General features: G+C 37.8%; 1 protein-coding gene across 1 annotated transcript in view; it reads right to left on the bottom strand.

Annotated features, from left to right (window-relative positions):
• Positions 1-16624, bottom strand: part of Csrnp3 (cysteine and serine rich nuclear protein 3) — a 183713-nt gene that overhangs the window by 137210 nt on the left and 29879 nt on the right. The window contains exon 3 of the mRNA XM_021155449.2: positions 13989-14076. Within this exon, the coding sequence (XP_021011108.1) occupies positions 13989-14001 (13 nt within the window). The 5' untranslated portion in view covers positions 14002-14076. The remainder of the gene's footprint in view (positions 1-13988; positions 14077-16624) is intronic.

The following is a 16624-nucleotide window of genomic DNA, read 5'->3' as shown; positions in this document are numbered from 1 at the left end:
CTAGCGCTGTTCAGTATATGCTTGCTGTTGATAATGGTGACAGTGGTCCCAGCCATGGTCTCATTTTCCAGACAAGTATTCCTTCTTCATTTTCAGGTCCCTCTCTAGGCCAGCAAGGTTTTATTTTCTCTCAATGTGGCAATAAACCTGTCACTGTGATCAGACTGGGCATAAAAACAGCCAAGGTTAGCAATTCCCTTCTCCACACTCGCTTCCTTGCATGCAGGCTTGCCTCATTCTTGATCTTGTCCAGGATGACAGGAAGGACTCTTTGTATATCATCTGTCCATTTGGGGACCAAATGGTTTACAAGGACAGGACATCAAAACTGTGCCAAACAAAAATCATTTTGCATCCCATGTCTACTTCGTGATTAAGGTTAAAATGGCAGGGTTTCCTTCTCGGCAGCAGGAGGAATATGCTTTTTGTTTTCCTTCCAAAATAAGTAATTATGAAATTTTAAATTTTGGGCCAAAAGAACAGCTTGCTACAGAATTTTGACTATGTCCCTGATCTTCAGGACACAACCTTTCCACAGGATAAAAAGGTTCAGGCAAAATATTTTCATTTAAGTCAGAGTACAAATAGCAACCAAATGCTGATAAATACATTCTGAGTAATTATAACTTCATCTGTAATAGGCACCATAAGTTTTACTGTGTCAGTCAAGTCTTATACCTCAAAACAAGCATTGATTTCTTAACTAGTAACACTGAGTATAATGCTTCAGTGTTTTAGATGCCTGTATAAAGGTTTTTTTATTGTATGGTATGTGTAATTTCACTAAAAATTTAAATGTTGTGAAAATATAGGTTTAGGATGCCAGAAACCTAGCATAGTCTCCACATAGACTAATACACAAAAGAATTATTTTAATGAAATTACTATTCTTAGAACTACAAAATATTTCATAGCCTTTAAAAATTTACTGCTCTTTTTTCTAAATATTAGAAATACGTTATATATTTTATTAAGTATATATGTATACTTTATTAATAACTGCATTATTAATTGCATTATTAATGATTAACAGCACATTATTATTAATTATGTTGCATTATTGAATATATATACATTTAATAAATATATACATGTATTATTACTCTACTATGTAGGCTGATATAATTGACTGGCAAATTTAGAAGGTTTTACATTTTCACTCATGTGAACAGCGTGTCCATGAACATCTTTCATATATCCACATGAGTGTATCTGTGCATCAGTTAGATGATGGAAGATGCGAAGTAATTAACGTTTTGAAACATGTTTCTCAGAACTATTGTACAGCATTTGCTGCAGCTAGAGGGGTGGCTTAGCTAGGAACAGCATTCACTATACAAGCATGAGGACCTGAATTTAAATCCAAGAACCCCTGTGCAAAGCTGGATATGACCTCCTGCTCCTGGAACCCCAGCAGTGTGTGCGTATAAGTGGGAGGATCATGGGCTTGCTGGCCACCAGCTTAGCTCCAGATGTAGCAGGGAACCCTGGTACAAAGGAGAAAAGCAAAGCATGAGAGAGAGAGCTGACTGTCCTACTCTGTCATCCCATGGGCACCTGGGCACGAGCACCTGCCCACATATTCCCATACAACACACATGCGCACGTACATGAAAGCACATGCAGGCACACTAAATACTCACAAGAAAGTTTGCACACCCATCTCTAGTGGGTAAAAGAACTCAGGCATCCCAGTTTACCACATTTTGTAAGTCTTATCTTAGCAACTTTTTAAATCAGAGATTACAAATTCAGGGACCATTTAGGCCACATTATAGACAATCTATACGGGGATTAGCGCAGAGTATGACGGTGGGGAATGGTAGGTATTCAGCAAATCTAATGTGAGACCATGACAATAACTAAACAGTACATGACTTCATTTTCTGAGCTGAGGCTTCCAGTTATAAGTTCTGCTTTCCATGCAATATATGCAGTTTCCAGATGTCGTTGTTGTTGATGATGATGTTGCTTTTGTTGTTGTTGTTGTATTCAGAAATGCTGGGGATGAAAGCCAGGTCCCCAGACAAGCTAGGCAAGTGTTATACCACTGTACACTTCCCCAGACCCTAGTTTCAGTATGACCAAGCTCAGCAGTCTATTAGAGAAAGCAGGAAAAGTTTTGATGAGATAGAAAATTTTAATAATATATGTTAGAATTACTATATTTCCTTTACTTCTCTTGTACAAAGTACAGCTCTAAGCTCACCCTCTTTTATATAAAGTTTATTGTACATTCATTTTATAAACACCAAAAATAATATGCATTTAAAACAGTAGTATGTCTTATACTTTTTTTATAGTCATAAATATAACTCTTTTAAAACTTTAATATTAACACATATAAATTATGCAACTGAACAGGATTTGGATGGGCAGTTCCATATGTACATACATCCTATATTGATCTTGTCTAGCTCTCATCAACTTGATGTGAAGATTTCAATTTAAATACATTATTTTAATGGCCTTATTATTAACATTGAGTGATAGAGGATGTAAAATATGTATATTCTACTTGTTCTCCCCACCAAGCAAAAATATCTAGTCAAGACTTATATTTACTGTACAAAATCTTCCCTAATAAGGAGAGAGAAATTCATTCTTTTAGGTTTGCAAAAAGAAAAAATTAGAGAAGAAAAATTTCTGTGTTCGTCTGACAGCAGTGGCTATCTTACAGTCTGTGAGAAAGGATGAAGGCCATGGGGAAAATTGAAAATTGCTTCTGCTCTCGTTTTTGAGTACCCTGCCTCCCCACATTAATAAACCCCTGGAAGCCTTAGCACAGACGTAGAATATGAGCCTAAAGTGGCTGGGCCTCTCTCAGAACCTTGATGTCCATTTTCATCCCATGAGGACATCAAAGCAGTAGAGTTTCTCATGTATTTGAGGGTGGGTGTGGCAACAATTATGAAAGAGATCATGCATCTGAGTATACCAAGATATCCTTTATAGGGGGAGGGTATGGGGGACTTTTGGGATAGCATTTGAAGTGTAAATGAAGAAAATACCTAATTAAAAAAAAGGTATCCTTTTTTTCTTTTCTCAATTTTATGTGTATTAACTCTTGCATGTGTGCATGTGTACCATGTGTGTGCCTGGTACTCTTGGAGACTGGGCATGAATCTTGGTCCTCTGCATGAACACTGAGTACTCTCAACCACTAAGCCATCTCTCCAGCTCTCTGCTAAATTACTTTAATCACACTTGAGTATTGATAGCTGTTATACATGCTACTTTGAAATTGGACTATCTCAAAATAAAACACCTGCACAGTACTATTGTATTTAACAGAAATGATTTTATGACACTGATAGTAATCACACTATTGAAAAAATGAAATGCCTATATATATAACAGGATATTATCCCTTTAAAAAAGCACCTTAGTGGTGAGGAACTCCAAGGTACAGAGATTATTTTTGAGGTGTTTTAAAATAAAGTTCTACTTACTGAAAACATCTTAATTGAAATACTCTTAAGAGGGGCTGGAGAAATGGCTCAGTGGTTAAGAGCACTGACTGGTCTACCAGAGGTCCTGAGTTCAATTTCCAGTAACCACATGGTGGCTCACAACCATCTGTAATGGGATCCAATGCCCTCTTCTGGTGTGTCAGAAGAGAGTAACAGTGTACTTACATCCAATAAATAAATAAATATTAAAAATATTTTAATAAGAGATTTCTCACTATATACCCAGTTTTTTGCCTCTTAGAGGTTATTAATGGCTAATGTAAAAATAACATTTGTTCAGAGAATACATGTGTTAGAGTAAGACAGAACTGGCTAAGAGTAATACTAATTTTATTTTATCTTGATGTTAAATATCTAAATAAACTACTGGGTTGGATTCTTCACTCTTAAAATTAAAGAGAAAACATACAAACATGGTTCTAACATATTAGTCAAGGAAAAAAATCCAAGAAAGAGTTAAAATCCATCAGATTCATACATTCTTTTAAAAAAACCTAAGTCATTTCCAATCAACCATTTCATATTATATTAAGGTAGGAGATTTGAATTTACCTCCTAAAAACTAACATCAAGATATGACTATTATAGATATTTTATTCTTTAAAGGGATAACAAAAAAGTTCAACATAAGTGCTAATCAAAGATATAGTGTGTAGTTGTAATGTGAGCATATAAAACATTCTTACTTTCTATAGATTCTCATGAATTTATCTTGTCAGCATGGCTTATGATATGACTGTAATAAAAATGAAGAAATGTTAATAATAAGGCTATTAAAACAATGTATTTAAATTTGTTATCCTTTTGTGTATTCATTTTTCCCTTACTCAAACATTAAGATGACTTTTCTTTATATTTCTCATGCATTTCTTGTCTGTAAGTATAGATACCTGAAACGATAATGTTGTGTAAATTGGCATCAGTCACTAGATAACGCACCAAATTATTTGAATGAAGCTACCTCTTTTTAAGCTTGTGACCTTCTCTTTAGATTATTTATTTGTTGACTGACAAGTGTTACTTAACTTTTAAACACGTTTTCATAAACTACCCACAAATTCCTCGTTCATTCCTCGGGTATTCTCATCCAAGTCGGTTTATTTTAGAGAACTACCTTACTAGCTATGAATGGATATGTGGTACCCATTAAATTCCTTCCTAGTCTTTCCTCTTGGATCTCTCCATCATCTCTATTAAGACAGAACATTCTCATCTTCATTTTTAATACATTCATATCATAAGCCCTGCTGACAAGATAGATTCATGAGAATCTATAGAAAGTAAGAATGTTTTCTATGCTCGCATGACAACTACACAATATGTCTTTGATTAGCACTTATATTGAACTTTTTTGATTTTTTAGTTTATTTTTTCTTTCTTCTTTTTTTTTTCATTTTTGTTTTGTATTGTTTTGTTCGGTTTGGTGTTGTTGTTTTGAGACAGGGTTGTATCTGGCCTTTTGCTCTGGCCATCCTGGAACTTGGTCTGTAGAACAGGCTGGGCTCTAATTCAGAGATTGCCCTGCCTCTGCCTCCTGAGTGCTAAGATTAAAGGTGTGCACCACCATTGCCCTGTCAAACTCTATGTGTAATAGTAACTTCTCATTCCTGAGAGATTTAAAATTAATGACCATTTAATTTGACAGTTTGGGTTCAAAGCCAATATCATTAAAGTTTATGAAAAGCTTATAAAAGACATTGTCAATTATCTTCATAAGATTTAGTATGATACTTAATGGCTGTACTTTAACAATATTAGTTATTTTATCTTATACACGAAATGAGGACTTTCTCAAATGATCATTTCCTAGTTGAATATGTCAATCAAAATTTTACAAGATAGTTTTAATAGACATCAACAAGGTGACTGCAAATGCACAAGGCAAGGCAAAAATACAAAAGAATACAAAAGCTATCTATATTAAATGAAGAGATTTTATGCTGTCTGAAGATTTATTTGAAAAAATTTGCAACCAGGTAGCTTAATAATGAGGACAGGGGAAAAACAAAGAAGCTAGAAACACATCCAAATGTATATTATTAACTAAATTTTGGCAAAAATGAAAAAGAAATTTAATGAAGAAAGGATAATTCTTTTCACAAATGACAGAATATTTGAATATTTTCCCATAAGGCATTAAATTTCAAATTTTAGAATTATACAGAAAAAAAAACCCTCTCAAAATAGATCCACATTTAAGAGCAAACCAAAATTTAGAGAAGAAATACACTGGAAAATATTTGCAACTTTGACTTACTGAAAAGCTTGTAGCTAGTGTAGCATAACTTCCTCTAGCATATCCCCACCTCCTAAAGATTCCACAGCCTTTCAAAACACTGCTCCCACATCAAATGATTGACACAAACAGCCCGTAGATAACATTTCCATTTCAAATCATACTAAGTCTGCATAAAGATAACTTTTTGAAATTTATGTTTATAGCAACTTCATTTGGAGCTCCCAAAACTAAATGATCCAAATATTCCTTAGTGGGGAAAAGTGTAAAGAAACTGTGGTGTGTTTATAAAGTCGACTATGATAGCAAAAATAGGTGATACTCGTGACACATAGAATAGCATTAATGAGTCTCTGAACATCATGTTAATGAAGGGACAAGAGCGAAAGGCTATATAGTCTTTCTTTCATGAGTTTTAACCAGGTTCTGGAAAGGGGAAAACTACCACTCCCTAGATTGAATTAGTTGCCTAGGATTAAGGTTGGAAAAAGTTGTCAAGGGGCAGCTCAAAAATAACTGTTTTACAGTTTTAATTTTTGAACAATTCATCATGATTTATAGCAAAGACAGATGGCTTATGCAATCATCACATCAAATAGAATGGGAACCAAGAGAGAATTTTATTGGTTTTAAATTTTAAGACAAATGGCAGACTCCATTTCTCCTTTGTTTTCTTCTACTGCTTAAATATTTTGCCGGGAAAAATTTATATGAATACTTGTAAGCTGTATGGATTTACTGAATATTCCAATAACATTTTAAAATAATTGCCTGGTACTATAAGCCTGTCTGACAACCCAGGTATGGGGAGGTAGTAGACCCATACGGGGAACATATTTCTGATAATTAAGTTAAAATAGGAGCAAACTGACCTCTAAACACCTCTGCTTACATCCATAGACAAAAATAGCCCCTAGCCTTCATCAGAGAAGCCCCTTCTTACAATGAGAAGTAGTGAATACAGAGACTTATGGGTAACTCTAAGTGAGAGATGTAGGCAACACCCTAACCAAGATCTCTTTTACTACCCCTCTAAGGTTCAGGGGATTTTGCAGAAGTGGGAGCAGGTATGATGTAGGAGCTGAAAGACAGGTTGAAGGGCTATGACTCTTATTCCCTAGATTTGACAGAACTGCTATGGTCATTAACCCCCATTACCTGCACTGGGCCAATGCAAGACTAGCTCTATCAACAATCAATCAAGGAAGGGGAGTGTACCAGCTGGTTTTGTGTCAACACTAGGTCAAGTCAACAAGAGAGGAAGCAGACTCGGTTGAGGAAATGCCTCCCATGAGATCCAGCTATAAGGCCCTTTCGCAATTAATGATCAATGGTGAGGGCCCAGCCCATTGTGGGTGTTGCCATCCCTGGGTTCTATAAAAATGCAGACTGTGTAAGACGGGGGAAGCAAGCTAGTAAACTCTACCCTTCCGTGGTTCCTGCATCAGCGTCGGCCTCCAGGTCCCTGCCTTGTTTGCATTCCTATCCTGACTCCCTCAACGCTGAACACCAATCTAGAAGTGTAAACCAAATAAACCTCTCCTCCCCAACTTGCTTTTTGATCATGGTGCTTTGCCCTAGCAATAGAAACCCTAATTAATGTCTTTATCAAACATTAATTCATTATGAATATTTGCATCATTAACAAATTTGAAAACCCTCTTCAATGACTTACAATTATCTTCTTGTTGCATTTTATGATTGGCTATTTACAAACATGAGAGAGAGACAGAGAGTGAAATTGAGAGACGATTTGGGGTCCTATTGTACTCCCTTGCTAGGTGATGCATTGGACACTGATTGTCATCCTGCAGGTACATCCGTCCATTGTAATTCTGCAACTTTACTGAAGAAGATGGGGGTCTCTGTGAAGTAATAGTCAAGAATGGCTTAGCTCGCCGGGCTTGGTGGCGCACGCCTTTAATCCCAGCACTCGGGAGGCAGAGGCAGGCGGATTTCTGAGTTCGAGGCCAGCCTGGTCTACAAAGTGAGTGCCAGGACAGCCAGGGCTACACAGAGAAACCCTGTCTCGAAAAACCAAAAAAAAAAAAAAAAAAAAAAAAAGAATGGCTTAGCTCAGTCAAGCAGCATGTGGGGTCTGAGGAACAATCTCCCAGGAGCACGGTCATTCAAAGCAGGAGTAAATACTAAGTATTTTGGAGGATGTGGTTTTGATCCATCTTCTAGTGTTTATTGTTTTCAGTTAGCTAATTAGGCTCAAAAATTTGACCTGTAGCTATCTACTAGTGTTTGGGTTTGTGATTCAAAACTTTCTCAAAGAAAAATGACAAACGGGAAGCTAGGATACAGACCTCTTACAAAAAGATCCATAAGAAGTATGAGAAAGAGAAGAAGAGAAAAAAAAAAAAACAGCCTAGAGAATGAAAGAAAAATGTAGTTAACACTGTCAAATGCCTCTGAGAAAGCTGGGCAAGATAAAGGATGCAGGTCAGATGGGCCTTTAGAGAGCATGCTCTGTTAAAAGGGGTTAGATATCAGATGGCCTCCTGCCGGGGACTGGGTGACTCTCAGAGATGAGGGGATGAATGGAGACCTCTGCTTGTGAGTTTCAGAGTGTTAGAAAGGAGAGAGATTGAATCTCCTGGCGGTGAGGGAGAGAGTGATCAGTTTGTTTGTGTTTGGATAGAAGTCTACAGAGCAGAGTAGGCAGAAAGAGACAGAATCAGCAATGAAGACAAGGTTGAAGCTAAAGGACAAACAGCAGATAATAGATGCCAAAAGGTCTCAGCCTGGGGAAAAGGGATAAAGTCAAACACAGGGCCTGCCTGAATAGCAGGAAAAACTGATCCTGCTTTGAGATTGGAGGAAAATAAGACTGTTTATAGAGAAGAAATTGCAAGGATTCACAAGTCGTTTCCACACAATGACCTCAATTTTCTCGTTAAAATAGTAGGTGCCCTGAGAGTGAAGGGGGGAGATCTGTAACTTGAGTAGGGTGACAATCCTGGCAGTGTCTGGCTGCAGTCAGCAGGGAAGTATTACTGGATACCACTCAGTGACTAAAGTCAGATTAGAAGGAAGAGTCAGCATGGTGGTATGGTTTGATCCTGTGGCTCTTTCGAGAGGGTGAAAGGGTAGAGCAGAGTCATGGAGTGTGGCTTCAAGGTCATATGTCCTGTGTAAGAAGAACAAGTGAGAGAACAATGGAGAGCAAGCAGTTAGTGTACATGCCAAGTCCCAACCTGCCTGAGAGAGAATATGGGAAGACCAAAGGCATCAGATGTTCACTACGTCTATAAAAAAAAAATGTATGTTCATACTTACTATTTTATAGTACACATTATAAATACAAAATTAGGAAAAAACTTAAAAATTCAAGTGGTCAAACACAGTATTGTTCACTTAAACAGAAGCCAGGCATTTTAACTGAGGTAATACTTTAGAGGCAGCGAGAGCTTTTCTGGTTGATGTAGATACATCTTTGGGGTCCTAGATTTGAAGTCAAGCCTGGTTGGTGATTTTCAGATATGGGTTATTTTGGTTCAGTGAGGCAATGGCCATTGTTCAAAAACATTGTACAGTGGAGTCCTAGTGTCGGGTGGTAGGAAGTGATGTTAAACATCCCATAATGCACAGAGTCCTATCAACGGTGGTCACGGTGGCGAGATCAAGAGCCATAGATTACGTCAAATCTGTATCAGAGTCACAGAAGTATAAGAAATCATTTGGATAATCGCAGAGAACAGATATGAATAGAGAAGAGAAAGAGAGCGAGGAGCAGGAACACACCGCTGACACCAGATTGAGCTGTTTGCATGCAGGGCTGGTTTGTGAGAGGAAGCACGAGTCTCCAGGGAGTTACATACATCCTACATGTTTGAAAAAAAGAGTTCCTTGGATAGCAAGCATATTTGTCAAGTGTACTTTGGGGAAGATGAAATCAAATGAATTGAAGTGAACCCATTTGCTTTGGCAAAGACATGTCCTAGGTATGCTTGAATAAATGAATGTGGGGAAAAGGTCCCCTTTGGTTTGAAATAAATCTATGGTCTCTGATATTGCACAAGAAACCTTTGGTTTCTTTCTAAGGTTCTAACAGTTCTCTGTCTTGCACAGTATCTCCTTTCTTTTACTTTTGGCTTTCTCAACACAGATAGACGTGGCCTTGGTGGTCAGCTAGAGCCAGCCGTTAGTTCTCCCTATATCGTGGAATAAACACTATCTGCTACAGTTTAATTCAGACAGAAACCAAACAAACTTCACCTCACTCTGCTGCCATCCTTTCCCTACTGGCATGCTGGGGGCTCTGTTTCCTCCATTGATATGCTAGGACCGCCAGTATACGAATATTTAGAAAGACTATGGGAATTGTACTAAGAGGTTTGGCTCTTTGCTTATTGTTAGCACTGTTGTTGTTTCCATTATTCTGACGCAAACTCCCTCTGTACAGTAGCCCACTCAGGATGGCCTAGAATTCACTAATAGGTGAGGATATCCAGGAACTTGTGCTGCCTGTGACTTTATCACCAGCCTGGCCTTCCAGCCTTTGCAGAGTCCACTCTCTGCATTTACTAGCCTTCCATGAGAAGCAAGTGGACCAAAAGTGTGTCACACCGGGCACAGTCTTGGGAATTTGTAATCCCTCTCTGCTTTATTTATTTGAGTAGCTATATGGCCATATTGACTTGAAATGAAGTAAAATTGGCATAATTTTTCTACATATAAAAAAAATGCTAAGCTTTTCCTTTGTGTCTAGTTTAGTTCAGTCTGAACAACGTTGGGGATGTCAATAGCTAAGATAGGATATGAAAAATGGGAAGGAACACCTGGGTCTTACACATCTCCACACTCACGTAGGAAAATCCCAACCAGATTATCATGAAGGAGAACCTGGCAACTTAATTGGTGGTAGCCAGAAATGGTCATTTATGCCAAGTCAAATAGTTATTAGCTTTACATTTTTAATAACTGAACAGGTAAATCTGAATTCAATTGCATTTTATTACAGATAATGAAATGTTAAAATATAGGTACAGAGTATGTTATCCTTTTAAAAATAATATAATATTCTCCTTGCAAAATTGAGGAAGATATGTATGTGGGTCACATGAACAAATTCATCTCATCGGGTAATATTTTAAGAATTTACTAGCAAGTGCTGAAACTTATCACAATTGTTCTATGTGAACAGGAGGAGAATCATATCTGTCTCTTGTGTAAATTGGGCAGTGCTAAGTTGCTGGGGCTTCCTAAAGATTCCCACCTGAACTTTTACCCCGAATCCTTCCTTAATTTCTCTTGGTAACATTCATACCGTCAAACATAACACAGAACTACATCACTTCTTACCTTATCTGCCACTAGCATGTCATTTCTACAGTGTTGAGCATATTGGTATGTGTTGTCCACTGTTCTTTCTCCACTTGCAGGCACAAACACAATTGTTATATTGATGAATTAGACTAATTTGTTAATGATGGACCTAAGTGTGGGGTGTTTTTATTGATCTTTTAAATTTCCGTTTTGTTTGTTCGTTGAGACTGGGTCTCTCTGGTGTTCTGGCTGACCTGGAACTTTAGGTGTAGACCACATTGATCCCAAATTTACAGAGACCCACGTGCATCTGCCTCCGCATGCTAGGTTACAGACTTTGAAGGCACAAGCACACCAAGCACACCGGGGACTCCCTTCAGCTTTGCAAAATGTAACGTTTTCAGTTATTCCATTGCTTTAGTGTTAAAACAAACAAACAAAACCTTTCCTTGAGAAACTCCAGTGCATGCTTTGAGTGCACTACCCACTCATTTGGGATCTGTATAAGATCCCTCAGGAGCTCTTAACACCCCACACCAGGGAACCTCGTTAGCCCTTCTCAGTCACTGGGAAATGATCTGAGTCTCTAGTGAGGGAAATAAAGTTGACGCAAATAAGGTAACTGAGGGAGGTGGTGGGGCCACCTCTGTTACATTCAGATATGTTTGCATAACTATTTTCCACAGCACTCAATTTGTAATTGCACCGAAGTGCCTTCTCTTCCTCAAAATCTCTGAATTCTTATATTTGCTCTGCTTAAAGAGCTACTTTCATCTTGTAAAACAATCCCATGAGTATAGACTGAAATAGACCATGGTTCTCATTGGTACAAAAACCTGGGAGTTTGGGGCTAATGAAGATATGATGTCAAACATGAGTAATCTCCAGATAGTTCCCAATTGGCTTTAGATTTCATTACATACTCTCTTATAATCTAGCTTTTCTTTTAAATCATGTATTAAATTCATAATGAAATTAGCCCAGGGTAATGTATTCATTGGTGATGACCACTGACAACAGAGACCATATCCCACACATTTTCAAATAACTAAAGATTTAATTCATTGATTTGCATATGGTAAATCCTAAGTAAACGAATTAACTTTTAGATGAACAAGAAAAATCAGACAGCAGACAAGCTTGAGCAAATGAAAATAAAAACCTTTTTACTTAAGTACTTTTTACTTAAAATTACAGTCTATGAAAATTGGCCTCACAATCTCAACAAGGAAGAAATTGCCTACTGTGTAAGAGCTTGTTTCCTTTACAAGTCTTATGTGGTAGAAATGATACCCAAGATACTCTGTAGCATTCAAAGGAATCACCATTTTATAGATGTCAAATTTTTCTAACAAAATAAATATTTTTATTAGATTTTTCTTTATTTACATTTCAAATTTTATACCCTTTCCTAGTTTCCCCTCTGAAATCCCCTATCCTATCCCCCCTCCCGCTGCTCACTAACCCACCACTCCCACTCCCCTGTCCTGGCATTCCCCTACACTGGGGCATTAAGCCTTCACAAGGTCAATAACCTCTCCTCTCATTGATATCCCACAAGACCATCCTCTGCTACATATGTGGCTGAGGCCTTGAGTCCCTCCTTTGTATACTCTTTGGTTAGTGGTTTAGTCCCTGGGAGCTCTGGGGGTAATGGTTAGTTCATATTGTTGTTCCTCCTATGGGGCTGCAAACACCTTTAGCTCCTTGGGACCTTTCTCTAGATCCTCCATTGGGAACCCAGTGCTCAGTCCAATGGATGGCTGTGAGCCTCCACTTCTGTATTTGTCAGGCACTGGCAGAACCTCTCAGGAGACAGCTATATCAGGCTCCAGTCAGTAAGCAACTGATGTCTTGTTGGCATCCACGATAGTGTCTGTGTTTGGTAACTGTATACGGGATGGATCCCCAGGTGGGACAGTCACCTTTCCTTCAGTTTCTGCTCCAAACTTTGTCTCTGTATCTCCTCTCCTGGGTATAGACTTTTTTTTTTAAAGGCAGAGAATGAATTCACTATATAGATAACACATACACATGCATACACACACATACACACACACACATACATGTGCACACATACACGCATGTATTCACACATGAGCTTACACACATCAATATACACATGCACACACACACACACTGCTTTGAGACTGTCATACAACGTATCTTGATCACATTTATCACCAGCTCCTCCTCACGATCCCTCCCTCTACTGCCTCTATAATGCCTCTTCCACCTTTTTTCTTTTATTCAGAAGTCTGTCTCACAGGAGATGCTTGGTTCTCTCACTTTTACAATCTTTCCACCTTCTCTCTTATAAAGTTCTCTGAACCTGAAGTGCAGGGTTTGTGAAACTAGCTCTCACTATATGACTCTGGTTAGCCTGGCATGGGTATGCACAGCAGGCTGGACTCACGGAGAGCCACCGGCCTCTGCTTCCCAAGTTCTTGGATTGAATGCACACCGTTGCCGTGCCTAGCTATCAATCTAATTCTATAACACATAAGAAGTAAACTGTATAGACATGCCTCGTATTCATTTTCATGCAGTTGGTGCTATCTTCTAAACACGAGAGCAACTGTACGTAGGAATATTCTCTAGTAAAATATTTTTTTAAAAAAATATCACCCCTAATGGAACTAAATACTACAATTCTGGTATGTATAAACTCTCAAGAATCCTAAAGATGTTTAAAATATATACTTTAGGAGCTGGAGAGATGGCCCAGTGGTTAAGAGCATTGGCTGTTTTTCCAGAGGACCCAGGTTCAATACCCAGAACCCACAAGGCAGCTCATATCTGAATACAGTTCCAGGGTTTCTGACACCCTCACAAAGACATTTTTCAAGCAAACCCCCAAATGTACATAAAATAAAAAGATTTATATGCATTTTAAATAAGAACGTTTTGCTTTCCCAGTTACACTTTAGCAATCATAACCTCGGACAATGACATAGTTCCATGCTGTGTTTGAAAGCGCGAGGATAGGAGTGGTGACACCTCACCTTGAGATCTCATGAACTGCAGGATCCTCCGAAGAGTCTATGCTTCTGAAAGTATTCCTTCAGCCTGTTGATATCCTCTTATTTTTTCCTAAAAAAAAAAAAAAGGAAACTGTGTTTCAACGTTACATAAGATTCTATTTTCAAAGAGTAAAATGAGTACAAATGCATTTGTTACATGCAGAGAAACCATTGGACTCTTGAAATAAACATAAGGCAGTAGGTATAGAAAAAGACAACACGTTGCATATACTATAGTGGAGGAAGAATATTCTAGAAGGATGTGGTAAATTCCTAATGACTACTTTGACTCATTCATTAATGTGTTGTGAAAAAAAGATGTTAAAGATATATCCGTTTTGTTAATCCACCTTACATTAGATTATAAATTCTAACCCTTAGGAGATTCATATAGATAAGACAAATAAAATTATTGACAAAATAAGCTTTTGATGGTTGAAAATTACAGTGGTTGATTTTTTTTTAATTTGCTTAAAGCAAACTATTTAATTAAGAAATTAAGTCATGTATATGCCCAGGCTTTAGAATAACTTGGGCTTCCCATAAACAAACAAAGACCATAGATGTAGCTCAGTACTGGAATGAGTGCTTAGCATGGCAAAATCCCAAGTTCAAATCTTAGTACCCCATAAATGTGAATCTTTAGAATAAACATCTATTCATCAAATCTTATTCCTTTTAAAATTATATTTATTATACATGTTTAAGTGATCAGTACAACAGGTTTAAAGAGGTGATGAAATCCTTGCAATAATGATGTACTTTTCTTTACTCAAACTAAGGAATATGTAATCATTTTTTCTAGATCACTAATAAAATGTATACTCTCAAAGGTTTAGAAAAATATAACTCATGAAAGATAAAAATTAGCAGGGCACAGTGCTGTGTCTAGCATCCCATATTCAAGTGAGATGACCATCTGAATCTAGGGAACTGAGCCTGAGAGCAGTAGGCTCTTTACCTTCGATTTCATAATTGGACTTGCATGGCCAGTAGCCTATCGTATCCCAAATGTTCACAGATACAGTAAAAGGGAAGAAGAAAGGCAAGGCAGCTTGTCTCCACTGGGTTGTCTTTTTTATTTCATTTAAGGATACACCATCACAATGTAAATTGATATTCTTTATGCTTATGTATGTGGATGTGAGCGTGTGCCTGCTACCTATGTACAGGTGCCTATAGAAGAAAGGGATGAATGAATCCTAGGAACTCAGATGGCTGCACGAACAGGAAAGACTGTCTTTTAAAAGTATTTTTGAAATTATAACATAATTACATCATCAATTTGCTTTCCTTTTCTTCCCTCCAAAACCTTCCCCATACCTAATAATGGCTTCTTTTTTAAAAAAATCCGTTATTTTATACATTTGTATATGTACAATATATAATATAATATTTATATGTAGCATATACATATGTAAACAGAACCTGCTCAGTATGTAAAAGTTAATTGTATGTATGTTTTCAGGAAGGACTATTCAGTATTGAATAACCAGTTGGTATGTTCTAAGCCACCCTTCCAGCCCCAGCATCCCAATCAGTCCAATAATTGGTCATATTAAAAACCTAATATCTTAGAAAAAAGGGTGAATTCTAGGATGGGAATGGTAGAGCTCCAAGATGAACCTGGAACACCATTTAGTTCAGAAAGAAAGGAACTGAAAATATTAATAAATATATGAATAGCCAGGCCGAGGTTACAGCTTTGTGGTAGATCATCTGGGTACGATGCTCGAAGGCCAGGATTTAATCCCTCACACCAGAAAAAAAATGAAGAGAAGTCAACAACTACCAGAAAAATGTCAGTGGCCAAAGTTGGAACAATGTAGGTAACACAGTGCACTCATAACCCAAGGAATAAAACCAATATAAATGACTCTGCCATGAAATAACTAACTAGAAAAAGCAGGAGAAGAAAGGCTCTCTTACAACGATTTCCAAATGACACATAGGGAAGCAGTTTGAGCCCCACTCCTGACAAGGAGGTGAACTGGCTTTAGTGAGTAAATGAAAGTGGGCCCGTGGAACTGCCGGAGACGAAGAAGGCTAATGATGCACAGCATCCAACTCAGTGTGCCATCTCAACTGGATCCGTGATCAGAAAAAAAAAATATTCATAAATAAACTGTAAAATCTTGTAGGAGTTGTTTAACAGTATTATTCCTGGTAATATTTTCTTGGTTTTGACAAGGTGTGTCACGGTTATGTAGGAACTTCGTGCTGGGGGAAGCTGGGCAAGTCATGGAAAGGAAATCTCTTTGCCTTGTTTGTACATTCTCCATGATTCTAAAGTTATTGTAAAATGGTGTTTCACAGATAAGAGTACAGCTCGGTGGTAAGAATGTTTGCTTAGAGTATATGAGGTATTGGGTTCAGTTCTTAAAAGAAGAAAGTAAACTAGACTTAGTAGCACAATTAAAGGCACATGCCTTTAATCCCAGCACTTGGCAGGCAGAGGTAGGTGGATCTCAGGGAGTTCAAGGCCTGCCTGGTCTACAGAGAGAATTTTAGGACACACAGAGCTACATAGAGAAACCTTGTCTGGAAATGAAATGGAACAGAAGGAAGGAAGGAAGGAAGGAAGGAAGGAGGGAGGGAGGGAGGGAGGGAGGGAGGGA

This window comes from Mus caroli, chromosome 2 (genome assembly GCF_900094665.2).
Source record: "Mus caroli chromosome 2, CAROLI_EIJ_v1.1, whole genome shotgun sequence".
NCBI classification, from domain to species: domain Eukaryota; kingdom Metazoa; phylum Chordata; class Mammalia; order Rodentia; family Muridae; genus Mus; species Mus caroli.
This window is presented reverse-complemented; position numbering and strand designations above follow the sequence as displayed.